The sequence below is a fragment of the Pieris rapae genome, chromosome 13 (assembly GCF_905147795.1).
Source record: "Pieris rapae chromosome 13, ilPieRapa1.1, whole genome shotgun sequence".
Lineage (NCBI taxonomy): Eukaryota > Metazoa > Arthropoda > Insecta > Lepidoptera > Pieridae > Pieris > Pieris rapae.
The window spans coordinates 4,188,151-4,215,664 of record NC_059521.1 but is presented as its reverse complement, the minus strand read 5'-3'; the positions used below and the strand labels follow the sequence as shown (position 1 = coordinate 4,215,664).

The window sequence follows — 27,514 nt, the reverse complement described above, 5'->3', positions numbered from 1 at the left end:
GCACTTTCTGTGTGGAAACGCTACTATGTAATTTGTCACTGCGAGTTGAACGGACTCCGTAATTACTCCGCTCCGCTCCCTAGAACTGAGCGAGTTCCTTTCAACTCTTTCTGCTCGCTCAGTCCTTTCCGCCCGACTATTTGTTGGTGGGAATACAAGTATGCAGTTTACGCTTGCTAGTTAGACCGAGTCCTTAATGGGTCCGTTCCGCTCGCGGTGGAAACCCGGCTTAAAGCCGGGTTTCCACCGCGAAAGGGTAATGAGTGGGAAATGGTTAGGCGGGACGGACGCCTTTTATATGAAATAGGTTTACATTTCCACCAACAAAGAGATTTGTCTGTTGATTTCCACTGCAAAAGGAAAATGAGAGAGAGGAATCAGCGGAGCGAGCTGAACGAAAAATGAGAAATGGAAAATGAACAATCAGTTTACACAGAGAGCGAGTTCAGTTGGAGTTTTGAACGTGCGGTAGTGTTTTGTTGCGAATTTGCGATGTTGTCGAGTGACACGGGATCAAGTGAAGACAGTGATTATGTATACAGAAAGAAAAAGTACATATTATCTTAAGCATAGAAAAAAACGTGCAAGACGCGAGATTTTGGTTATGCCAGCACATTCGAGAAAGAACATTGAAAGGGGAAAAATTGAATAACTATTACAGGGTTAGTACTTAGTAGAGAACAATTTCGGGTGATGGAAACCGCGAGCGAGTCCGTTTCAAACTAGTCGGCGAGACCTTGACACAGCGGACTCGTTTCCATCACTTTTTACTCGTTCGATCCGTCCCGCTCAGCACTTTCTGTGTGGAAACGCTACTATGTAATTTGTGACTGCGAGTTGAACGGACTCCGTAATTACTCCGCTCCGCTCCCTAGAACTGAGCGAGTTCCTTTCAACTCTTTCTGCTCGCTCAGTCCTTTCCGCCCGACTATTTGTTGGTGGGAATACAAGTATGCAGTTTACGCTTGCGAGTTAGACCGAGTCCTTAATGGGTCCGTTCCGCTCGCGGTGGAAACCCGGCTTTAGAGTGGCGGTAAGTTTCTTGCCCTCTGTACGCCCTTGACTAACGGAACTGGTAGTAAATACAAATTTTGTATTAATTTAACTTCATTTTTGACGTTAAGTGTACTTATTTGCCTATTTGAAAAGTAACTTCGAGTTCAACTTGGTGGTTTGAAAATTATTACCTAATTCCTACTACTGGATGGTATGGTTAAAATATTTTTAAGTTAATTATTCTAAGAAACAAATAAACTCTTGTCACAGCTTATGTATGTAATTTTTTTTTTTTTATATTGGAAAAAATTGTAATCGAATTGAAGTTTATTATTATTATGGAAGTTTTGAAAAGAAAGACAATATAAATCAAATTCTTTTATTCACGTTTGGTGCGGAATGATGGGAAATAAATTAGTACTCTTCAGCACCCTCGCCTTCTCCCTCTGCAGAGTCCATACCGACCTCTTCGTAGTCCTTCTCAAGAGCAGCCAAGTCCTCACGGGCCTCGGAGAACTCTCCCTCCTCCATACCCTCACCGACGTACCAGTGGACGAAAGCACGCTTGGCGTACATGAGGTCGAACTTGTGGTCCAAACGAGCCCAAGCCTCGGCGATGGCAGTGGTGTTAGACAACATGCACACGGCACGCTGTACCTTGGCCAAGTCACCACCAGGAACAACAGTGGGTGGCTGGTAGTTGATACCGACCTTGAAACCGGTAGGACACCAGTCTACAAACTGAATGGTGCGCTTGGTCTTGATGGTTGCAATGGCAGCGTTAACGTCCTTAGGCACGACGTCACCACGGTACAACATGCAGCAGGCCATGTATTTTCCGTGACGGGGGTCGCATTTCACCATCTGGTTAGCGGGCTCAAAGCAAGCGTTGGTGATTTCAGCAACCGACAACTGTTCATGGTACGCCTTTTCAGCAGAGATGACTGGGGCGTAGGTAACCAACGGGAAGTGGATACGTGGGTAGGGGACCAAGTTGGTCTGGAACTCGGTAAGATCGACGTTAAGTGCGCCGTCGAAACGCAGGGAGGCCGTAATTGAAGAAACGATTTGACCAATAAGCCTGTTCAGGTTAGTGTATGTTGGGCGTTCAATGTCCAAGTTGCGTCTGCAGATGTCGTAGATAGCTTCATTGTCAACCATGAAGGCACAGTCAGAGTGCTCCAGAGTAGTGTGGGTGGTGAGGATAGAGTTGTAAGGTTCAACAACAGCAGTGGAGACTTGGGGAGCTGGATAGATAGCGAACTCGAGCTTGGACTTCTTTCCGTAGTCCACTGAGAGACGTTCCATAAGAAGAGATGTGAAACCAGATCCAGTGCCTCCTCCGAATGAGTGGAAGATTAGGAAACCCTGAAGACCAGTGCACTGGTCAGCAAGCTTGCGGATTCTGTCAAGGACTAGGTCGACGATTTCCTTTCCGATTGTGTAGTGACCACGCGCGTAGTTGTTGGCAGCATCTTCCTTACCAGTGATAAGTTGTTCTGGATGAAACAACTGTCTGTATGTGCCTGTGCGAACCTCATCTGCAAAGAAATAATATAAAGAATTAATAAATCAATCTCACTAAGAATAAAAAAACGGTTGAAAGCATTATAAAAAATATGATTTGGTATAATACTCACCAACTACTGTAGGCTCTAAGTCAACAAACACAGCCCTGGGGACGTGCTTGCCAGCTCCAGTCTCACTAAAGAAAGTGTTGAAAGAGTCATCCCCACCACCAATACTCTTGTCTGTGGGCATCTGACCGTCAGGTTGGATGCCATGCTCAAGGCAATACAGCTCCCAGCAGGCATTACCGATCTGGACTCCCGCTTGACCAACATGGACTGAGATACATTCACGCTGTTGACAAAAAAATGATATATATAAACTATGCTTTATAACCTATGAGTTAAAATAATTTTGATTGCTGAAAAAACAGTGATAAATTCAAATAATAATGAGAGTAATAGGATATTGCTAGTTCAATAACCTCATTTTATATTGAAATAAACCTACCAGTTACCAGTAACGGTATACCAGTTAGAAGTACATAATTCATAAAAGTACTTATTTCTTCATAACCCAGATGAAAGTTAGGTGAAAGTTATTGTTCGTATCTACGATCTCGACTTTCGTGGCTTAACTTCTACGTAGACACGATGACTATTCCAGTTATAACAAGAAAATATTGAATATAGCGAGCCGCCCTACCGTTGGCAAATATTAATCAATAACTTATCAATGACGTCACTTCTCGTTGTCCTCAGCAATTTGGCCTTCATTTAGGTCAAACACGTCATCTTTTCACCAATAGATGAAGATTTAATAATTGTAAAATCTTTATATACATGGAGGAAGTCGTGTACTAAAAAGATAATAGAGTGAGCCTTACTTACATCTTAGAAAATTGAAGGGATATTATTCTATATATATTACGAGAATACTGGAAGACCGAAAAGTATTGGAGAAAGTGGAGTAAGATTAATCATTTTATTGTTCTTACTCCACTTCCGCTCCGCTCCTATTCAATTTTCAAAGAAAGAATGCCACACCCGGCCTCGTGTAAACGCCGACAAGATGGCGCATCCACCCGGCATTTTTACGCCCATAGAAATTGAAAATCACAACGACTAGGATATAAAATAATAATGTAATACAGTAAAGAAACTCACCATATTGAAGTAGTTTGCTTGAACTAACGTAGAAATAAATTATTTAAATAAATGTCAGTCGACGTTCAGCGGGACCAGTTAAGTGGCTTGCCGAACGGTTAATAACGTTGAATTTTCCGTTACGGGAGCTTATATAGAACCGGTTTAGCGGGGGTAGACGCTAAAAATGCTTTGCTCTGATTGGAGTCCGCAATGCCGCAGAGGCGTATCGACCAATACATTTCTAGCACACTATCTCACCATTGTAGGAATATGTGGGTTGATGATTCATATTCTCCATAGTGATGCATTACATTTACGATAAAAAATGTCTAGATAATTTTAGATGAGATTATCATTAATAAAAAGACAGTGCGAGCTATGACTTCCGTATGTCAAAAGCCAATTTAACGTACGTTTACTTTATTTACATTGTAAAAAATATTTCAATTATAACTTTAAAATTTTAAAACATTAAAAAGTGAGCAATAACATAAGAAACATGAACAAAATACAATGTACAAATGTACTTTAAACATAAATAAATGAGATTGCTCAAAGCAATATCTGCAATAAAAAGTAATACTATAAAAATATTACTAATGTTTTCTTTAATAATTAGGTGTAATAAAAAAATATTTTAATGAATTATAAAGTTGTACGTCCTATTGATGAATAATTTGAGTTAAATGTAACACTTTACTTTTGTTGATTTTTGAGTTTAAAAATAAATAAAATACATTAAAATATTAATTGCAACATGATGTCTTTCTGAAGGAACTTTAAATTAATTAATTTTATTGTTTACAATCGATGAAACCCATCTTTGGTACACCACTATAGAATGCTGTGTGTGTGAGTGAGTGCAGATGTTCAGAAAATCGATGAATAAAGACATCCTCACACATACACATATTGTAACCGTCTGGATTTATTTTATGGTTTTTTTACAATTATTTAAAGATCTTTTCAATATGACAAGGAACCATGCCGTTAAAGAGGATTAAAACTGCAAATATTTGTAAGTTTAACAGCCCTTGTTATATTTTATAACTTAGCTGAATAGGTAAAAAATGATAGTAGGCACAAGAAATGGTAGTACGTAGGTACTAAATTACAAAAGTACCATTATATGAGATCATAGTGTCTGCTAACTTTTCGGTTGAACATAGAAATAAAAGAAGTTCAATTCTTAGCGTGGCTAAGTTTTTTGACATTTATTGATTTATTCGCATATGTTTTTATAGTATATCATTATCTTATATCTTTCATACTTAAAAATTAACTAAAACATATGCCATCTATTGGAGTAATTGGGAACTATAGTAGTTTTAAATGACCAAGAAATAAATTTTTATAATATTGTAAAAGTGTCATCTATTGAAAATATTGTAAACTACCAAGAATGTGTAAAGAGTGGTACCCATAACGCAACATTTATGGGTACAACTTTATACATCTTAATCTTTATTTAAATGTGAATTTATATTAACATAATTATATCTTATTGAAGTTTTATTATATACATGTAAGTACTCTTCTATTTGAATGAAATCATTTTTAAAGAAATATTTTACTTTAAATTTTCCCGCTCTAAACATTTTGTTACAAGAGTGCTGTGTAAGATCATTGCGTGTTCGGCGTTAGCCCGCAAAATTAAAAATATCATTCCGCGCGCGATCGTTGTAAGTAGTTGCGCGTTCTTCTCGACGTATTTGTTTAAAAATACGCAAAAATAAATTTACGACCTACATTTAGTGAAATAATAATGGTAATATAGTTATACTATTAGTGTGTTTCAAGATACCGGGTTGTGAATGTTGTGTGGATTGAAATTTGGTGAACGCGCAAAACTTGTAAGTTGTAAAAATTCGCGATTTATGTTTTAATTTTATCTAATTATAGATCCACAATTACTATACCTGCGTGGCTACGGAATAGAAGTAAAAAAAATAATAATACGTTGCCTCCGTATTCGTATTTCTATCAGTCGACAAAATTAAATGAACATGTATTACATATATTGATTAATTTTAATTCATTCCCTGTTTGTTTGTTAAATCGCCTTTACGACACAATATAAAAGTAATATAGGCAATATAATATTATTCTGCCTATGATAAACTTATACAAACTGTGATCAGAGACAGTGAATCCAACTCGATTTACTCCTAATTCTTATATAAAACTAATAATAATATGTGAATAAAAACGTTATATAGTAGTTTTAAGGTAATAAAGTAACACGATATTACTATACGGTTACTTGTAAGATTTTTACGATAAGAACAAAGTAGCGTAACCATTTAAGGCTGTTTGATCTCCGTTATTTGTTAAATATGGTGTGGTCTTAGGGTCTGCCAAGGAACCTTGTTTGAGCTAGATTGAAAGTAGGTTGTGTTCTGTGCATAGTACTATTATTTTAAACTTTCCAATCATATTCAAGGAGCAATATCCGCCGATATACCTGATATATCTATTGAGTATAATTAAGTTATAATTGACTTTGGAAAACATTAAACAGCATCTAAAAGAACTAATAGTCGACACCGGACATTTAGTAGATATTGTTTTTCAAAATTCCGCATTCCTAACTCTGCATATGGCCGGAACATTTAAACGTTTCAGTTTTACACTTATAAAACTTGAAATTGATATTGTCTTATAACCTAATCAATTACCTTGAAATCATGTAAAATTGTTAACAAAATAACCTTAAAATAATCACGCATTGTGGTTTTCGTCTTGCATTAAATAAACTCGAAAATAGTATGAGTATTCAGGGCAAGGACTTAGATTGAATCCTGGAATTGTGAGGTCATCGGTGAATAATTCTTCTTAAAACTTGATACACAGTTTAGCCTCAAAAACCTGTTGCGCCATCCTACACTTTATGATACATTTTTGTGTATTCTATTGATATTATCTACTAAAATTTCTTCGTCAAATGTTTTGTATTGTACATTCATATTTCGATCTTTTGAAATTAATCTATAACAATTGTAACTCTTCACTCAACATCTTTCATTCAAATTCCATCAACTAGCGAATTTCTTTCAATTTGAGCTTTTTTTTCTTTACCAATATTTGCCAACTATGTTTTTCATAGATATTGTTAGCCTAAAATGCACATATTGGTATGTAGAACAGATTAATTGACAGTAAAGTTGTTCTTAGCTTTTTGTGTTTCAGACGTGACACAGTCCTTCCGATATGAATTGCCAAATGTTATTGGCGTCAGAGTGAAACAGTTCTCTGAACTCATAGTACGGAAATAATAATCAAAATATAAGAGTCACCAATATTTTTTGATATTCGACTGTGGATAAGTATTACTTAAAACGTAACTGTAGTTTGATAATAACTATCTAAATCGGCATAATCTACCTATCTAAATGATCTACTAATCTACTATGAAAAGTCAATTATAATTCAAATTTCTACTCGATATATATAACTATGTTTCTAGGGTAAATCGCCTATCCATCCTGGGGATTAATTGATTAAAAAGTATTATTCAATTTTGCATATAATAAAAAGCCTTTTTTTCAACTATTGGAGTTGAAAAAAAGGAAATATTTCATGAAGAAATCGGCTAAAATTGACCATACTCATTTTGCTCTTTTTTCGAAGTTTTACGTTTCTTACTTCTTTATTCTTCTGCAACTCAGTCCTGCGTTGAAAGAAAGTGAATGTTTATTCAGAACGCCATAGTTTTTATACTAATTCAAACTACCAACACCTGTTACAAATTAGTACCAAAACAAATTATAAAACTAGGACTACATAGTTGACACACAGAGTACTCTTCTTTGACCTTTCACAAGGGGTCTACCGCTTCTCAGACCCACATAAAAGTTTCTATGTAATTAAACATTTTCGTGTAAACAGTCAGATGACATCAGCGATGCTATATTAAAACTTGGCGAACCGCCATAGCACTATCAATATGGATCATAGGCGATGGCGTTCTGAATAAACGTTCACTTTCGTTCAACGCAGGACTGAGTTGCAGAAGAATAAAGAAGTAAGAAAATCGATTATTGCAGAAAAAAACATCCCGTTTATTGTCCGTAAAATATGTTTTTCTGTTATAATTTTGATGTAAAATGGCGCTTTTTTATATAATATACTTTTTTGAAGGCTAAAAGTGATAAATATGTACTTCTTTGAATATCCAAAATTCATTGCTTGCTATATTCTACTTGACGATGATGATTTTACTACTCTTCGCTTCAAATCTTTCACCTTGACCTTATCCTTATAATAGACAAGTCCAGAATTTAGCAGAACGCTAGAAGGTCAAATATGTGTTTACATTTTCCTTACAAGCGCATTAATTTAAGGTCAGGTCTTTTTAGAATACAATGAGTAATATTTCGTGCAACTGTCTCGGGATGACTATATCGTTGTAGAAACGACAGAAATATCACGTAGTAGTCATATGTGGTAATGACGTTATCAAAGTGTTGTAATGAAAATAATTTAACAAAATTCTTTTACCATTTGAATGCGCCATGATGCTGAGTTTGACGCAGGGATTGTGAGGCTGGAGCTGCACTCAAATCCCTTTGCTATTCAAAGGGGTAGCGGTCATTTGAATGCTACAGTATCACCGAAAAATATAGGCTATTTTAATTAGAAAGAAAAAATAAGGATCCCTACTACACCTACAATTATGTTACCAATAATTTAACTTAATTAAAATTAAAATCAATTCTATACACATATACATAATATGTATAGTAATTTATTTTTAAAATGTCCAGAACATACTATACAATTAACAAAATGTAAGTAGGTCTATCCTTTTCTTCGTTTTGTCTTCCCTAATGTCAGATGACGTGTCGGTGTTTGATATATCTGGCTCACCTGCCTGCCAATTAGGTCTCATTATCTTTGAGGAAGTTGCTTCATAGACTATAGGTTATTTAGGCCAAGTTCGTGTTATATCGCACTAAACTGTTTTAAATGGGATTTACTGATTAAATAATTTACAAACACTACTCACAACATTTGAATAATGCACGTAGATTATCGCAGTGCTAACGAATTGGTTGCATCCAAGATTCAGTATTAGAATTTTCCTCCCAAAAGATCGTGTTTCAAGCTTTGTGCTGCATTAACACCTGTTAGCACGGTGTAAGATACCTGAAGTCAAAATGAAAAGTTTTATATGTCGTGATCAAATGATAATTCAATAATTTATCATGGATCGATCTTGATTAATGTTTCTTAGAGAAGTTAATAAAATCCTAACTCTATCAACTTGACTATTTTGTCAACCTTGGTTATAAGAATTAATAATTCGAAAGGGTTCGATGAAACCAAATCGAGAATTCGCTTTTTTAGTATTCTGAACCTGTTTGAGTCAGGCCTTGATGCAATCCAATTTATTTATTACTGTTAATGGGCACTTTTAATTAGCGAAATTAATGTATCGTGCATGTGTTCACTTGTTTCGCTCAAATCATTGTTATTTTATATTCGGCTTTATTATTTTTTAGAATATTAACAGATTGACAAACAGATAAAAGACAGCTACTATTTTTTCTTCAGTGTTGGCCTAAAGGCTTGAGTGTACAACTCTCATCCCAGAGGTAGATTAGATGCCCGGTACCAATGTGCGCATTTTAACACTCGCCGTAAGATGAAGGAAATCATCTTGAGGAAACCAACATGCATAGTACAGAAGCCTGATCACCTACTTGCCTATTTGAAAAGCAAAGCAATAGATAAAGAAATCTGAAGCCTAAAAGGTTTTTTGTTAATTATTATTTTAGGGATAACGATAATGTGTGTTTTTTATAATTTATTACGAATATGTTAACAGTTTATTGTTGAATTAACTAAATAATATTTATTGTATGTAGACAGCTGGTTTGAGTTAAGGTTACAAAACTACAAAATCTCATTCATACAAACTAATCCTCCTTGAAACCGAGTGTGGGTGAAACAGATAATAAATCATGACAATATATTTATACGAATTAGAAAAAGACAAAAGATAACTTCCGTTGATGTATTTTTGTTTTGTTTCATGGTAATGTTACACTGAACTAACAAGTGACAACTGAGAATAATTTAGTAATGTTTTCTTGGGTGTACGCAATTTTTAACGGATATTAATTGAAAGGCTCTCTGGACTCAATATATATAATATGATACAAAATATCGAAATCGCTTCTAGGTTGTTAGTAAATTTAAATAGTACATTTTAGACTAATTCTATAAAAAGGAAAGTTTTGTATATACATGTATATAAGTATGTTGGACCGATTTATAAATCATTTACCATTTGAATGCTACATTTTCAGCGATTAATATACCTATATTAATCGGTGATAATGTTATTATATATATTAATACATAATAGTAATTGCAAGACAAATAAGCATCCCTACTAAATCTACAATAATGTTACCAAGTTGTAAAAAATGCATATAAAATATTATTCATTGCATGCGCTGCGAAAAGTATTGATGATAGAAAAAAAATGTTCCACAATATTAAAGAACATATCAATAACAATATCTAAAAAAAAATTACAGCCGTGCGAACCCGGTTCGGACGGCTAGAAAAATATAACAAGATTTCAACGAATAGAGAATTTATTACAGTCGTGTAAAATTATCCAATTAGGAACGCATGTGTATGTGCAAATTTAGATTTAGTCTTATCATCATCTTTATTAATTTATTATTGTGTTAACTGATGTTTCATTTTATTTGTTTGTTATTCAGTGGAATTATCGCTAGTTGTCATTTAAATTTAAACACAAAATTTTTTTGTTACAGCATTTTGGATTTTACAAGATAAAAGTGATTTTTTTCAAGTATAATAACAAGTTCTGTGTTGTTACTTAAAATACATATTTATTTATTAAATCTCTTCAGCAAAACAAATTTATTGTAATTCTATCAGAATGATAAGTACATAGTTTTAGTAATATCTGAGATTTCACTAGTTTCTTCGAAATAATCGCTAACATCAAACCAGGGCGTGACCAACTGAGCACCGGCGGTATCTCAAATTGAACTAGGTTTCTCAATTCTATTCTTACACGGAATTCAACCTTCAGCGTGTCTGGAACATTGTATTCAAAATAAATATCTTAAGATTCATATCCAAGTGAAAAAGTTAGTTTCTAATTCTGGTTATAAAGGGTAGATCAATTTTATATTGGAGATAAAAAATATTTGCAACGCTTGATTATTATTTATAAAATATATTTTACTATATAATCAAAGTAATTAGGAAATAAATAACAATTGAATGTTCTCTCTGTAATTTTTACATGTGACAGAACACTATCTTTTTGAGGTTTATAGTAGGTACTTTAATCAGCTCCGGATTCAGGGGAGGACAGCTTGGACCACAGCCCCAGCAATAGACCTTAATAATAAAAGAAACTAGGTTTCATAATAAATTATTTGTTAGAAAAATTATTTAGGGGTGTCACTACACACTTGTTGCGGCATTTATTAATAAGTTCTATATTTAAACTATATCTAGACTTACTCAGGACTCAAAGACTGTTACAGAAGGGCATAGCAATTCATATGAACAATTAATGATCCGTTTTTCGCAACTTATTTTGAAATCTGTATAGTGATCTTTCAAATGGGTCTTCGCATGTCTTTCATAGTTTACGGCGCCAGTCGCCAGTTACAAAACCTTATGTGGGCGGATCAGCATCGCCCACGATTTGCAAACCACTGGACAAACGTCGGTCTTACGACTTCACGATGTAGTTGTTTAACGATTCCTTCCTAGCAAATAATAAAAATACAAATTTTTCATCATTTGTAAGGTAAAAACGGAATAGTTATTTTATTATCAAGCCTTTACGACTATATAATATATAAGTTAATTATTTTTCATATGATATACTTATATTTATATCTAATCCTATGTGACAGATAGATCCTTTTACCTAAATGTTCCTATACCTAATCTCACCAAATGGCTTGAGAAAGCTTATGGCCATTTTAATGGCTGTCATTAGTTTATTAAATAATTCTTTTGGAAAAAACGAATATAACAAACAAATTATGTTACGTTTTCGAAAATATCTTCTTTTGTATGTTTTTGTATGTTTTTTGCCCGCTTGATTACATGATAAGATCAGATTGCTCATAAAAACTTATTATGATACATATCATATTATGAAAACAGATCAACTTTATTTTCCGGTTTGATTATAAGTTACACCAGCAAAAAACTCTATCAAATATGTAAGAATTCATTATGATTATGTAATTTTAAGCCCACGTAAAAACTATACGTCCTTGTCAACATAACACCTACTATAATGTACGACAATCATTCAATCATACGAGACGATTATCGACTTTAAAACTGAAGACATTACGTTTAGATTTCCGTGTTTAATTTTCCCAGCCATAAGTGTTACGTGAATGCTGTTATAGTAAAGGAGACGTCCTTAATTTACGAATTGGTTTAAGCGATTTTTTCAATTAAAACTATTATTGAAAGGTTCAATACGACATAATATACGTACAATGTAGGTACAATATTCGCCTAAAGATTGTCATAAATCATAATGAGGCACTATTTAGTGGACCTTGACATTTCAGTTTCGTAAATGTCAATGCATACACTAAGCCTAAGCTAGTATGAAGGTATAACTAGTCATTTTACTTCTTACAAATAAAGAAAAGGGAAAGAATAATGAAAAAAACAAGATGCTAGTATAAAATTAAGTTATAATGAGGAATGTAGGACCACCACAATTTCATCATTAATACGAATCTCTGTTCTCTGTTCTCATGTGTATGTTGCTGTTCGCAAGTAAAAAGTAAAAAGAGGATGTATAAGAATGACAGCATTCTTCGACACTCATGGTAACCATTTCGCAGTGTTGTAGTGTTCTTTGAAAAAAAAAAAAAGGTTGCATCTGTGACCTCCAGTATAACTTACAGTATAGCCAGTTATCATAAGTATGCATTTCTTTATTTACTAGTAATATCTTTATGTATGTTCAAAGCGACTTAGTGCATTACTTTTGGAAAAAAAAGTACTACTCAATAAATGATTATTTGCGTGAGACATTGTAATTGATACAAATTTAATAAACAATGATATATACGATACAGATAATATAAGAATTGACTCTGACTTATAATGTAAAATGTAAATTAAGATAAATTTGCGCGCCACTGCGTGTGCAGAATATGCGAACGACTTACGATTGTACCAACTTAACATGTTGTACCATATTCTTGCAATAAATAAATAATTATTATTAGGCTTAACGTAGTATTACGTACAATTAGTCAAGTTACGCGGCCCGAAATGCGGACGTTTAGAACATATTTTTATTATTCTTCTACCCTAATTGTTGTTTGTTGAAGCCATTAGTAGCAATCTACACAGTTAAAATTGATCCTTTAAAGTCATGTATAGTAGTCGTGTAAGATAAATCACAATCTTGCAAAAACAAAAACGATAATACTGCACTTGACCCCCTTACCATATTTATAGCCCGTCGACCTTATGATGTCATTCCGTGATTTTACATTTCGCGTTAATGTAAAGGATTGTAAGAGCATTTACAACGAGTCATGTTATTAAAAATAATTGGCGCCGATTTTTATGGAAATAAGGAAATACCTTGAATATGGCCAAAAGCCAGAATTGCAAACTGTTAATTTCATGATATCGGCTTTTACGATTTCAATCAGTGTAAGTTGGTAAGCGCAGAGGCTTCAGAACTATGAGGTGGTTTGAATCCTGGCAGTTCGTACTCACGGATTTTTATTACTAGTGCTCAATTAAAAACTTAAATGTGTAGACATTATTAATCATCCTAAGGTTAACAATGGCGATATCGTTCGCAGTGTTCACGTTGAAGCATTTTCTCCTGTAGAGACACATTAAGTCACATTATTTCGGTCTTGCTATAAAATAATAAAATCTTGTAGTAACACTACAAATCTAAATTTACACATTGAAATAATGCAGATCATTATTCTGAAAAAATATCAGCGAGGAGAACACAATTCATAAAACAGGCGCAAAGCAATCACGCAAGGAGACATTCGTAAAATTTTTAATAACTATTTTTACTTCTGCTGAATAATTTTATCTGACTCTGTTTGATATGGAAACGGTGCAGTTGATTCCGATTATAGTTTTAATGCAAGTGACATAATTCTAATCACTTCCAGCAGACACTACATTAGAGTTTCAGAAAGAAATTCGCCACGATACGTAACAATCGAAGATCTTGATCAGTTTGTTGTCTGTGTCGGGATATGAGTTCTCAGTCATGCCCTTGGCCTTAGTGACGGATTATTACTATCACTAGCCTGAATCTGCCTGCAAAAATATATTTATCTGTGCCCCGGATTCCTTACGGGACGTCAGTAATCGTCATTTTCGTCAATAGTCAAAGAACAGTGAATACAGTCAGTGAACCAAGGACAATAACAGCGGAAGAATCAGTTAGTGAATATTCAAATTAGTCCGTAGCCAATCTCAATTAAAAACCCATTACTAGTGTGACTTGTGAGTAGTCGTATCAAAGGTCTATTCATAAGATGACATCAGAACAAGTGTAATAGCAAAACGTGAACAAATGAATAAATAGAGAAACACGTTCTGACAGTAGGGAATGGTGATTGTGCAATGATAATACTCGGCTCAACCGCTAGTTCCCTAGGGGATGGATCAAGTTGAGTAACGGGTATTGCACATTGTTGTACCATTTACATTATTTAATATATTTGTAGATATTGAATGAATCAGTTTTTCAATAAGAAACGCCGAGTACATGTCTAATAAAAACCTTTGACTCTATCGAATAGAGTCCTTGGTAGCGATTCGGTATGGAAAATTCACATTATGACTGTTTCTTTGTTAGTGATAAAAAAGTAAGAAAAGACAAAAAATACTACACATAAAAAGTATGTTTAGTTATTAGTAAGTGCTTTATTTAGCCTCTTCCATTTGACATATTAAATATTTTAGGTACTTGACGTAATAATTTCTATATAACACTATCAATTATGTAATTAAACAACTTTGGTACAAGAAGAATACTTTCCGCTTAAAATAGGCTAAGATGTTGCTTAAGATTGTCAGTGAATGTATAATGTTTAAAATCGTTAGTGAAAATTAAGCAAAGTTTTAAAGTTAAAGGAGAAAAAGCGTTAGGCGAAGAAAATCCGTTTTATGGGTATCTTATATGTGGGACTGCGGTGCGTATGATTGGATATGGTTTTTAAAAAATGTAGGCATGTTGCTAATTACTCATTGAAATTATGTGTTGTTCGCTGTAGCGGTTCAAACACTTAATTGGCATATTACGATTAAGAACAGTTTAGTCTTGTGTGGTCCAACTGAGGGGCTTTGTTTAATTGCCCTGAATGAAACGAATGTATATGGAAGAAAGGGAAGGAGAATGTGCAAAAATAAACGAATTCGCGTACAACGATGATGTCATGCTAAAACGAAGCGGTCGGGGATCTGAGATGAATCCTAAAGATCTTTAGACTCAAGAAACCGTTAGGAGTATTCGCAATTCTTATATTTTCCAACAAAGTCAGATCCATTTCTAATTCATGACATTATATTTCTTTAAAATCGCTTTATAATGCCTATTAGAAATTTAGTATCTTGTATGAATTTTCCAATATTATGACCAAGTTAATACCTATGGACATAGTAGACGTTTTCCTTCCAGTTATTTTTAATCAAGTATAAATGTGACATACCTATTTCTATTCTTTTAAAAACATCATCCTACGTAAGTTTGTCACCAGCTGCGTTGGCGCATGAATGAATGACGTAATGACACCTACAGGTATTGCAAAGCCTTTATTGGAAAGACATTTCGTCCACAGATAAATTATTTTTTAATGATTCATAATAATTTATACAGTTTTAAGGTTATGATTTAAAACTACAAGAAACGTTAATAATTATATTGTTTTTTTTTACGTTTTGCATTATATTAATTAATGTGTTTATATAAAATACGGTAAATTGTAAACCCCTTCCTTTGAAGTTTAAAATAAATTTGTATATTTGTATACTAAACACTCGAGTTCCTTTATTTTTAGATGGACTTATTTTCATATTAGTTAATGTTCATCAGTACACCTCTTTTTAATTTACCGTCAAGTGACGAAATGGGGACGAATTAAACTAACCACATCTTTGATCTTGTTACATTTTTAACCCATGGGTCATGTATATTATTACTAACAAAGTACGCGGCTTTGTCTGTATAGAATTAGTATAAGAAGTATTCCGATGTACTGCTACTCGCTGTTTGGTTTATTTTTTGGTAATAATTGTTAAAATCTTGTTAATCATAAGCTTTTTATAAAATATTTAAGTATTCGAGTACCGGCTAAATAAAATCTTTCACTATGTTTGTATCAATAGTATGTTTCACATAAAGATAATTAAAGCACAATTTTTAACAATCAATCATTATTTTTTCATTTTTTAACGACGGAGCATCAGTTAGAATACCAATATATATTTCAAAACAAAGATAAATAAATACTGAGCTAGAAAATAACACATTTCGTAAGAATTACAAATATTCAAAGATTTGATCAGCATTCGATTCAATAACGAAAAACATATTGAGAGAGAGTAGATTTTATTCTCTCGAATTAAGGTTCAAATTTAAATGAAAATTGAGATTACGCAAATGTTTATACATTGCTTAGGTGTTAATGTAATTCTGAAGCATTTGAATTGGTTTTCAAATACACATCTTGCCCCACTCTCAAACATTGGCTGTGTCTTGCGGTTTCGCGTTAAATGGATCGATTTATCTTTAATAAATTTTACTACATAATTCTTTGATTATATTTCATTTAAATTTATACTCAACTGTTGGTTATTACAAATATATTGATTTAAAAAGCCGGCAACTTACTCGCCAGCTCTCTGGCATTGAGAGTGTCCATGGGCGGCGGTATCACTTAACATCAGGTGAGCCTCCTGCCCGTTTACCCCCTGTTCTATAAAAAAATATATTTGGTACTATCGTTTGAAAGCCATGGATACTTTTCGCCAATTCATTTTTAATTTTATATATATTCAGGCTGTTAGTTCATTCCATTATGGAACTCAGACCAGTAACTCTAATTAATATGCACAATTATATCGCTTAACGAATAATCAATAATATATTATGTATCCAGCCACAATGTAAATGCTTATATGTATTATATGTATTATAAATTGAGGGATCTTAAGAAACCAATTATTGGAGTTTAAACTATAAAACTATTAATGACAAATAGATTAAGAAGTAATTAATATAATATCTATATAAAATGAATACATATTAATAGTTAATTATATATTTGTTCTTTTTATATGTATAGGTTTATTTATTTCCTTGCCTTTCAAGTTAACAAAGTACCAAGTAAGGGCCTTTGTATAGTAATATGCGTCGTTCCTATTTAGAACGAGAATGTCCGTCACCTGTCAATCTCTTTTCCAGTACATATGCGAAATAAATCACGATATAAATAATTTATTACATGTTCTATGTTTGAGTTAATAACGTTGTTGTCTCAATAATTATAAAATATATTTTGTATTATTTTTGGTTTCAGTGAAACAAAAAAAATTATATCCCTTAAGGTAATGCCTTTTTTACTAATATTGATTGAAAAATTAATTGTATTAATTTCTATATACTATTGTGTGACTTCACAATCCACATTCCTTTGCACTCGAATCATTAAAACTATATTTGCGTTTCAATCACGAATTGCACTCTACCCGTTTACTCACTCTTCGAAAATATCTTAAAGCCGCACAGGAAGAAATACACTTACGTAAAATAACTGATATTATGCTATACGAGAGAACGTTGTGGTAAAAAGAGGGTATTTAATACATATAAGTATTTATATTGAGTTACATACATGTATATATAGTTTAGTTAATAATTGAAAGCGCAATCCAAATGTTATCAATTATCGCACATTTGAAACCAACATGAGCCCTTTAGTTTTTTCCGACAATCATAAATTATTGTTATGAAAAAAACGTGTGTTATGTACACGCAATAGAAGATATACTTCTTTGGCGTAACCATATATTTGATAAAAATCGTTTTAAAAACTTCAGGTTCGCTTCTGTTTTTGGGACGCGTGCATTGCAATTAATAATATAGTTATAGCAATTTCCGATAATTTTCAATTTTGACGACACTGATACTGAAGTGTCAATTAGATTTAAGAATCCTTAAATATTTTTGTTAATCCAGCATCACAACCCCACTAATTTCATGTATTAAACGAATCAAGCCAGTTGACACCCAGCTTCAAATAAAAGTTTCATTTAAAATAAATTTAATATCCCCCAGAAAAACCGTCTCCGAACTTAACTAATAACTAGTGTCGGGTAAATATATTAAAAAAAATTATATGACATCTTCTACAAAGATTCAAACTGAAAATGTTAGTGCAGAAGTTAACAATGTAATTGAGGAATATATAAATAAAGTAAATCTTTCGTTTTTTAACATAAGAGGTCGAACCAACCTGTGGTTAGTAAGTTTCGAGAGAGCTGCGTGTGAGATTTACCGCGAGCTAGGCGACCCTCAAAGCCTGCATGGACTGCGTACTCTGCAGCAGGTGAGCTCTCAGTGAAAGCGATAGGACTGTGACGATCGTCACTGGCGGACATTGCGTCTCTGATGCCACATTAGACCAGCGTGACAACTGGCTTCACTCGAAACCAGGACCCCGACGTACAATATTTGTAAGGGGTATATGTGCCGCGCGGCGGGATAACTTTGTTAGCGCGTTTTAGCGAGACGTTTTTATTGAAGGTAGATTGCGTTTGTCGCAAGCGCTACGCAGTTACTTTAAAAATAATATTCAGCATTGTAATATTAGTAAAGTTTCTTGGCAGTTCTTCTTGCCCGCTCTACGACCTTGACTTGCGAACTGGTAGTAAATGTAAATTTACAATTAATTTAATTTTTTTGACGTTTATATATTAAGTGTACTTGTTTACCTAGATGAATAAAGACATTTTGTTTGTTTGTTAGTAGTAACATTGTAAGAAATATATGTAAATTGACGTGATTAGGGAATATTTTACAGGACAGTATTAAATTGAGATACATTTTTACTGTTTATTTTTAAATATTGTAAAGGAAATGAGAGATAATATTTTGGCGAAACCATGTTTGTGTATTTATCGGAAACATTACCATACAAAGCAGCCGTGAAGCCCATAAAATTGCGATTTCAAGAAAATATTACGTCACCCGGGGAACCTTGAATATGCATACAGATACCTACATGATGTTATATAAAGGCATTTAGTATTTTACCAATATGGATACAATTTTCTTCATTTAGCTTTTACGAAATATTATTATTATTATTATACTATGAGCTGATTAGACATTAGCCAGACTAATAGAAAGGATTTGTATATGTAATATACAAATCCTTTCTAATAATTTTGGATAAATTGGAAAGAGTGATATTTTCAAATCGTTAATACGATTTGAAAATATCACTATTTCCAATTCTACTTTTTCTAATAAGTTACTCAATATAACTCAAAAAACGTCCAAATTTGGTTTCTTGGGTTTAAAATTTTATAAGAATAATAAACCACACTAGGTATTCTAACCATAAGTAAAAAATGTTATAAATTACCTTTATAAGACACAGTTCTTGAATACAAATGTATAAGGTCAAACTGACGAGGAATATCTTAAATATAAATTTATCTAACGTCCTTTATTGTATGCTTGGAATCGGTCTAACTTTGTATATGTCACCGGAATATAACAAAATCCGCAAGTTTATAAATTGTCTAAAAGAAAAATAAGTTACTTATTCAAACAATCAAGTAAGTTTAACAATTTGCAAAAATGTGGGCGTAAACTTATACAATTTATCCCTCCTTTAGAATTCTACGAAATTTCCTTGAAAAATTATAAACTTGCGGATTTTGTTATATTCCGGTGACAAATATATCTCTTATGTGTGTTCGTACATAAACTTCTCCTATACTGTTGCGGTTTTAATTAGATGATTTTTTTTTCTTCGACCTGTGTACAGAATAACGTCTAACGCGTCGCTAGTGAAAGTTATATATATTGAATTAACTGATTTTGTGCTTACTTAATATTATATATTTACTTATGACAAGCAAGACTAGCAATTTGGTTACCTAACTGTATATTATGTAATACCTAACTGGTGGATCATACTTTGACTATAGGCGTAAAAAACTTGTTTAGATAATTCATATTACTTCAGTCTTCTAATATCCTGATTTAATTTACAGATAATTAGCAATGGCGACCAAATCGTACAGCAAACACAAGGAATATAAAGAATTTTCTAGCAGTAGAGGCACAGTGCCCTACACCGACGAACAATTCGGTAAGAATTCATTGATTACGTGCATGAACTCTAAATCTATTTTTTCATTCTCATGATTTAAAAAAAAAGATGAACCTCGTATAAACCGATTAATTGAAATAATATTAAAAACCTATGCCAGTAAAAAATATTTAATTATTTACGTTGAATTCGTAAAAATATCCTTGATTTTTGACAAATGTAATTTAGCTTAACCTATGTAAAACTAAAAAGTACAAGTCACTAATCGCAGTATTATATAATATTTTTTTTGATAATAACCTATTTTCAGACATGATAAAATCCGACCTTTTACCAAAAGGAAGCAAGCTTGACTCTCTAGGCAGGAGCGGTTTGGGTACCAGGGAGTACCATTATGAGTACAAGGAAGAGAAGTTACCCGACGGAAAGTATGACAGGAAGGACTTCCATACTGTCGAAGTAAGCTTTATTTTCTTTTACAAATTTCAAATATCGTTCCCTTTTCTATGGCCTACATTTGTTTATATTTTTTGTGTACATAAATATATGAGAAATGATTAATATACCTAATTGATTGATAATATGATTTTAAAGTTTTAAGTATGTGTGAGTTTAATCGTAAAACATATTTCATATCGCTAACATAAATTTATATATGGGTACAACTAGTTTATATTTTACAAAAACAAAAAACAAGTGAAGATCAATACAACTAGCTGATGACTATTCCTGTTGAAGAATGAAGTGTAAGGAAGGAAACATAATATGACCCATTTATCTGGGTTGTGTTAAAAATATTAATGTAATATTCTCGTATTTTAGCGTATGCAATAATCTGTTTTTTTTTTAATTTTTGTGGAATATTCTCGGACCTTTATAAATGCAAAATGTGAGAACGGATATTTATTTATTTATTTATTTATTCATTTCATTTTCGTTTTTATTTAACTTATTTTTAAATACAGATCGGTGTTTCGTCTTATTCCCAGAATTATGTTAGAGTTTACTTGCTAAGTGTCTACATAATTTTCTTCATCAAATCCAGGAATACACAGTACCACCAAAGATCAAACCGAAGTCCTCCGAGAGTACAGCATATTACTACGAGAGGCAAGAGAGGGAACTTCCTGTAGTCACTGGCACCAGGACCTACAACTACGAGACCACGAGTTCTACTCCTGGTATTGCACCTTATTTCATAAATAATATTAAAATAAACCATACATTTACACCGTTCAATTAACAGCCTAGCCGTTTAACTAAACGGCTCGATTCAACTTACGACCTAAAAGATGTTCAGCTAGTTGATCAAACAGCTAGGCAAATGACTTGGATCGGTGATTACTTCATTAGTTAATTACTTCATTACTTACTTTCTTCTTTACTTCGTTACTTAATTACTTCATTACTTCATTACTTAATTACTTCATTACTAAATTACTTCATTACTTAATTACTTCATTACTCCATTATTTCATTACTTACTTTCTTCTTTACTTAATTACTTCATTACTCCATTACTTCATTACTTCATTACTTACTTTCTTCATTACTTAATTACTTCATTGCTGAATTACTTAATTACTTCATTACTTCATTACTTAATTACTTCATTACTGAATTACTTAATTACTTTATTACTTCATTACTTAATTACTGAATTACTTCATTACTTTACTACTTCATTACTTCATTACTTCATTACCTAATAACTTAATTACTTCATTACTGAATTATTTCATTACTTAATTACTTCATTACTGAATTACTTCATTACTAAATTACTTCATTACTGAATTACTTCATTACTGAATTACTCCATTACTCCTTTACTTCATTACTTCATTACTTAATTACTTAATTACTTCATTACTTCATTACTTCATTACTTAATTACTTAATTACTTCATTACTTTGATTGATTAGGATTTTGTCTAGCATGTTGGCTATTAATCTCTCCATTTTACAACTTGCTGTTTCCTTCTATTCTATCATTCGAAAATATCTTGGGCACCAGATTAATACTTTCTTGCTCCACTTTTCTATTCCTCCAGAAACCAGTTCTTATAAGGCCGATGCGGCGGTATCAATTAACATCAGCCGCCTGCCCGTTTGTCCCCTGTTCTATAAACAATTTATGACATTTTGAATTAAGTAAATTTTTGTATTAAAATAATTCAATGTATTAAAATTCGATAAAATATTTCAGGCTATTCCAAAGTGAAAAGCTCCAAGGCAACAAAGGAGATGACTCAGAACGTTGAAGAACTGGATTCTCTTCTGGATGACCTGCAGAAGGATCAGGAACGGCAGTTGTATAAAAGTATGTGGTTTTTAAACAGCATAAACAATGTCATAAAGTTGAGCAAAATTACTCAATAGTTATTTGAAAGACATAACGTAACAATCATATAAATGTATGTATTTACATAAAAACAAAATTAATTTTAAATTGTTAATTTAAAATCATTATGTTTATTTATAAACAATGTCATAAAGTTGAGCAAAATTACTCAATAGTTATTTGAAAGACATAACGTAACAATCATATAAATGTATGTATTTACATAAAAACAAAATTAATTTTAAATTGTTAATTTAAAATCATTATGTATAATTGCAGTAACGTCGCATTATTCAAACGTCCAACTTCATTCCACTTTGTTGTATAAATGTAATAATTCTGTTGAATATAATATATATAATAAGTATTGAAGACTAATTATAAATAAATAAACGTGACGAAACATTTTATTTGAAAATTAAAGTCGGCTTTTTGTCTGTTTTTTTTTTAATTCTGAAACTGTATAAACTGTAAATTAATATAAACATAATCAAATAAATAAATGAAAAAACGTTAGTATAAAATCTATAGGCTTTATTTTTTGTTTTATTTCAGCCGGTTATTCATCGGACACAGCTGAAAGTACATCATTCGACTACCGCAGAGGGTAAATAGGCGTTATTTAATATTATTTAAGTTTTTTTTTCTCATAATAATTTTATATCTTTATTTTTGATGTATAAACTTTTTCATTTTAATTTATGTAAGTATTCTATTCTGTTTGTATTGTTATTCTTTAAAAATATACATATACACACTTATTGTAAATGTAAACAGTATCTCTGAAAACATAAAATATTACTTTTAGTAATTTTAAATATATTATCTAAGTTTATCTTATCTAATTGATTATAGGACTCCAGCCAAAGCGCCATCTAGCGGCTATTCGACACTAAAACACGAAGAAAGAGTGGAGTCTTCTTCCTGGGGCTCCAGTCCACCTCCACCGTCTGTCACCCGTGCAGCAGAGATTCGCCAAGAGGTGTATAGAGAAGAGAAGACAGGTATTAATTTATACTAATATTTTAAAATGTATTTGTGCATATGAAGAGCGAAGAGCATATAAAAAGTTTATAAATCTTGCTTAAAGACATGCAATATGTTAAATTCAAACCCTGATTACAAATAATACATACAAAATGGTGGCTTGACACATATTGCAACCTTATTACATATCTGTTTTAAGTAATTTTTTTTATTATTTGATACTTACAAAGATATAAAAAAAATCAATATAGATTTTTACCGTTTAAAATAAATAATGTAAAATCAATGGGGTTGGTAAAAATTGTTACAGAGATAAGTTATTACCGGTACGGATTCTCTAAGGATTATTATTGCACCGCATTTGATAAAAAATAATGAATGCTATTTAAATGATGTAAAAAATTTACTACTAGCGAGTCGTTTTCGCCAGAAAATCGATGTGTCAACCACAGGCATTAACAATAATCTATACTAATATTACAAAGAGGAAAGGTTTGATTTTTTGTTTGTTTGTTTGTATGAATTGAATAGGCTCCGAAACTACTTGGCAGATTTGAAAAATTCTTTCACTGTTGGAAAGCTACATCATTCCTGAGTGACATAGGCTATATTTCATTTTCAAAAAAATAGGCATCCTTACTAAAATTACGATAACATTAACATTTGTTTATTATTTGATACAATTCTAACAGATGGCGCTGAGTTAAAGGTAGTAGTTTGGCAAGACGACGTTTGCCAGGTCAGCTAGTATTAATATTATATATTTTTTCAATATATTTCAGAGTCGCGCGTAGTCCCATCTCAGGTATCACCCGCTATACCTCAGCCTGTTCCACCCACTTTATGTACAAACTGTCATCACGTACCCACCACTGGCACTGTAAGTGTTATATTGTATTGGATATTGTATATTATATATATATATATATATAATAGAAGGTAAAAAGGCAGGAGTTTCACCTGATGTTAAGTGATACCGCCGCCCATGGATATTCAGATTGCCAGAAGGCTCGCAAGTGTGTTGCCGCCTATTAAGAATTGGTACGATTTTAACCTAACGAAATTGCTATCGTTATGTCGAGTCCCTTATCTAGACTAATAAAAACATCGAAGGTAATAGGTATATAATATCTAAAATGTTAAAACAAATTTCAGCTGTCTCGCTCTAGCACTCCCATGAACAAAGTGACTACGACCGTAAAGACGTATACGTACGAAGTGCCCGCAGATCAGGACCCAACAACAGTTCCGTTGCCGACACACGCCGACCATAGCCACACTTATGTGTCTGAAGAGCATCACAAGTATGTTGACGTAGAATTTCTTTATGAATTTCATTGCCGTTGTTGTTTTTTAGGTGTTTTCTTAAAACTCCTACAAGGTTACGTAAACGCAAATTACGCAAAATCAGTCCAAAATATTGGTAAAAAAACCTACATGTTGTTTTTATACAACATGGTTGTTGGCCGCCATAGCAGTGTTTTTTGTTGCTTCAGCGTACGTATCTTACCCGTGATCCCTCAACCACTCGCTCCTACGAAGAAAAACTTCGTCAGTAAACGGCCTTAGATCCAAAACTCAATTATCCAAGCCAATTAGGAAAAACAAATGATCGTGAAACAGATTTATAAATCTTAGACACAGGCTTTAAAGTGTTGTAGCGGTTTTTATGTACGGCTAAAATACGACAAATAAAAAAAAATTTGCTTTATATATTATAATAGTAAACATTCTTGCAGTACAACGACAAGTTCAACAGGCACTCTGCCAAGACCAGCTCCGTCCCCGATTCCCGGATGCCAGTACTGTTCTCATTGCAACACAAGGATCCGGGAGTACCGTACCCACACCACAGGTGAGTCTGCTACCAAAATTTATGGATAGGTGTGACTTGGCGTTTTAGTGATGGCGCGCGCACAGCTCCCCGAAAATATATGTAGTAGAAAATGTTGTAGTAGTTGTTAAAAAAGTTGTTTGTTTAATTTAATATTGAAAGACAGTTCCAAGACCACAACGAATTACCACTTATTTTTTTTTTTAACTGGCTGTGGACCTGAATGTAGGAGTTTCATATAAATATAGTTGTTAATATTTTTGAAAAATTCAAATTATAGATATGTCAGATGAGAATTGTGTAAAATCAATTTACTGCTATAACATAAAAAATACATTTTCTTCTTAATAAAAACGAATTTTCTTGTGACGAATGTACTCGTGGAAATTTGTAGGAAAGATATAAAAAGTGGTCATAAATGAGAACTAGTAGATTTTCAATTCGAGGACTTAGCATAATTTTTTTCACAGATCACACAAATGAGCGAATGATTTACCCTCCCCCCGTGAACGACACAAAACAGCTGCATCCCGAACCGCACAGTGGACCCGCCCCATATGTGAGTATTACATTTGAATTGCTTATTCTTAGAAATAATAATATATTTTATTAATAACATAGCAATTGAAATAAAACATTTTTTTGTTTAAAATCATTATCCCCAAAATATGCACATACTATATTTGGAGCTTAACTGTCTAACGGATTTACAGGGTCCAACCTCATACAAGTATTCGGAGACGAGCTACTCCAGCCAAAATTCAACTCAGCGATTCCCGCCCTCTCCTGTGGGCAACCATCCCCACTCCCTCGCACCCCCTTCCCCCACTCCTCCCTTCCCTCGCCCCTCAACCCCCTCTAACCAGCAACAACCCCCCAAGAAGCTGGATGATCTGTTAGCAGATTTTCCCGAAGCGGTAAGTAATTAAAACCTTATATATATATATATATATATACGTACATAAGAAATATAGTGTCGCTATAGTTCTTCATCGGGATTTACACATCTGTTATCTTTCTCTATCTATAGTTGTTAACCTAAATACCTCAAATTAGTATATAAATTAATTTAAATACTTCTTCCAAATGTAGTAATAATGATAATGCTGTAAAAACTCGCAGATAGAAAAACAGTGAAGGTTTAATAGTTGTCTAAAAACATTAGTATGAGCTCTTATTTCTATCATTTATATCGGATTAAAGGAATAAATATAGGTATGTTAAAACTAACAAATAAGGTCAAAAGTGGTTAGATTGACCCTTGAAAGGTCTTCCTATAAATATATTTTATACACTACCTAAGTGAGTAAATTTTTAGGATTTTTATCTTATAGAACACCAATTATCTCTTTCAGCGTTTTCCAACACAACCGGACGGTATAACTCAGCGCAAAGTAGAAGTAACCCGGGAGACGCAATCCGCTCAAACCAAAGCCGCGCCCGTGGGCAGTAGTAAGAACGTGGCTGGTCCAGCCGTGTACTACCCTCCTGGTCACACGCCATTCGTCAACAAGGATTCTGGTTATCAGGCAAGCGTGAGTATTATCGGATACAAATTCATATGCGGATAGTATAGTAAGTGCTTTGTAAAAATCTTCTAAAAATTCAGCCACACCAGCTTAAAACAGATTTTTTTTACATTTTCTTTATTTGTTTAAATAATTGTAGAATGTCCGCCAAATATATACGCGTAAACCTCGTGAAATCTCGCGAAGTTAAGTAGATCAGCAACTTTTCTGAAATAAATTATCGCTAGATACTCGTATCCTCTTCTAATTTAAGAAAACAATGCAAAATACTTAGTATTGTCGTTTATTCACATAATAGTATGTAAAATACTTACCTATTCCATAAATTTACCAGAGATTATATAATTCATTCTCATTCCTTAGGCAATGCAAGCTGGTGGCGGTCAGTACGCGTCAGGCCGTGCGATGTACGAATACGAGTCTGGAGCTAAATCTCGCGAAAAACGCAGCGAGAAGAAAACAGCAGTGCCCGTCTGTCTGCCTCTGTGTTGTGCTATGCCCTGTGTTATTTTGTGATTTAATCACTAATACTTAGACGCGGTTTTTTCTACTGGTATACTAATCCTACGTATTAGTGTACGTTAACGGAATAAAAAATTCGCAACTAGATTGTGAGGTAATTAAAATCGGTGTTGTTATAAATTGATTAATCGAATCAAAAATTTAATGGCAAAAAACCGCGTCTCTAAGCTATTAAAACTAAAGTCGTAGGTTATTTTTACCAGTGACATTTATAATTCAATGTGTGTTGTCACAAGTGCCTTCCAATTTCAATTCCAATTCATTATTCTGAA

General features: G+C 32.9%; 2 protein-coding genes across 2 annotated transcripts; one reads left to right on the top strand and one right to left on the bottom strand.

Moving 5' to 3' along the window:
- Positions 1-1,361: 1,361 nt before the first annotated feature.
- On the bottom strand, positions 1,362-3,823 carry LOC110993865 (tubulin alpha chain). The gene is made up of 3 exons (XM_022260243.2): positions 3,672-3,823; positions 2,637-2,859; positions 1,362-2,537 (listed from the first exon to the last, which is right to left on the bottom strand). Exons 1-3 carry the CDS (start codon positions 3,672-3,674, stop codon positions 1,411-1,413), a joined length of 1,353 nt encoding a protein of 450 aa, XP_022115935.1. The 5' UTR covers positions 3,675-3,823; the 3' UTR covers positions 1,362-1,410.
- Positions 3,824-5,298: 1,475 nt separating this feature from the next.
- LOC110993861 (mucin-5AC) lies at positions 5,299-27,310 on the top strand. Its single transcript, XM_045630823.1, has 14 exons — positions 5,299-5,506; positions 19,968-20,065; positions 20,337-20,485; positions 21,072-21,207; positions 22,236-22,349; positions 22,926-22,977; positions 23,226-23,374; positions 24,140-24,237; positions 24,513-24,661; positions 25,097-25,212; positions 25,662-25,750; positions 25,905-26,108; positions 26,547-26,726; positions 27,084-27,310. The coding sequence occupies exons 2-14, from the start codon at positions 19,978-19,980 to the stop codon at positions 27,234-27,236; spliced, it is 1,677 nt and encodes a 558-aa protein (XP_045486779.1). The 5' UTR covers positions 5,299-5,506; positions 19,968-19,977; the 3' UTR covers positions 27,237-27,310.
- The last annotated feature ends 204 nt before the right edge of the window (positions 27,311-27,514 follow it).

Bases quoted from the DNA above. Each gene is read 5' to 3' on its own strand.
- LOC110993865 (XM_022260243.2), bottom strand. The intron at 2,538-2,636 runs GTGAGTATTATA...ATTTCTTTGCAG, and splicing joins CTTAGAGCCTACAGTAGTTG to ATGAGGTTCGCACAGGCACA.
- LOC110993861 (XM_045630823.1), top strand. From the start codon at position 19,978: ATGGCGACCAAATCGTACAGCAAACACAAGGAATATAAAGAATTTTCT. The intron at 25,213-25,661 runs GTGAGTCTGCTA...TTTTTTTCACAG, and splicing joins GTACCGTACCCACACCACAG to ATCACACAAATGAGCGAATG. The intron at 26,727-27,083 runs GTGAGTATTATC...CTCATTCCTTAG, and splicing joins ATTCTGGTTATCAGGCAAGC to GCAATGCAAGCTGGTGGCGG.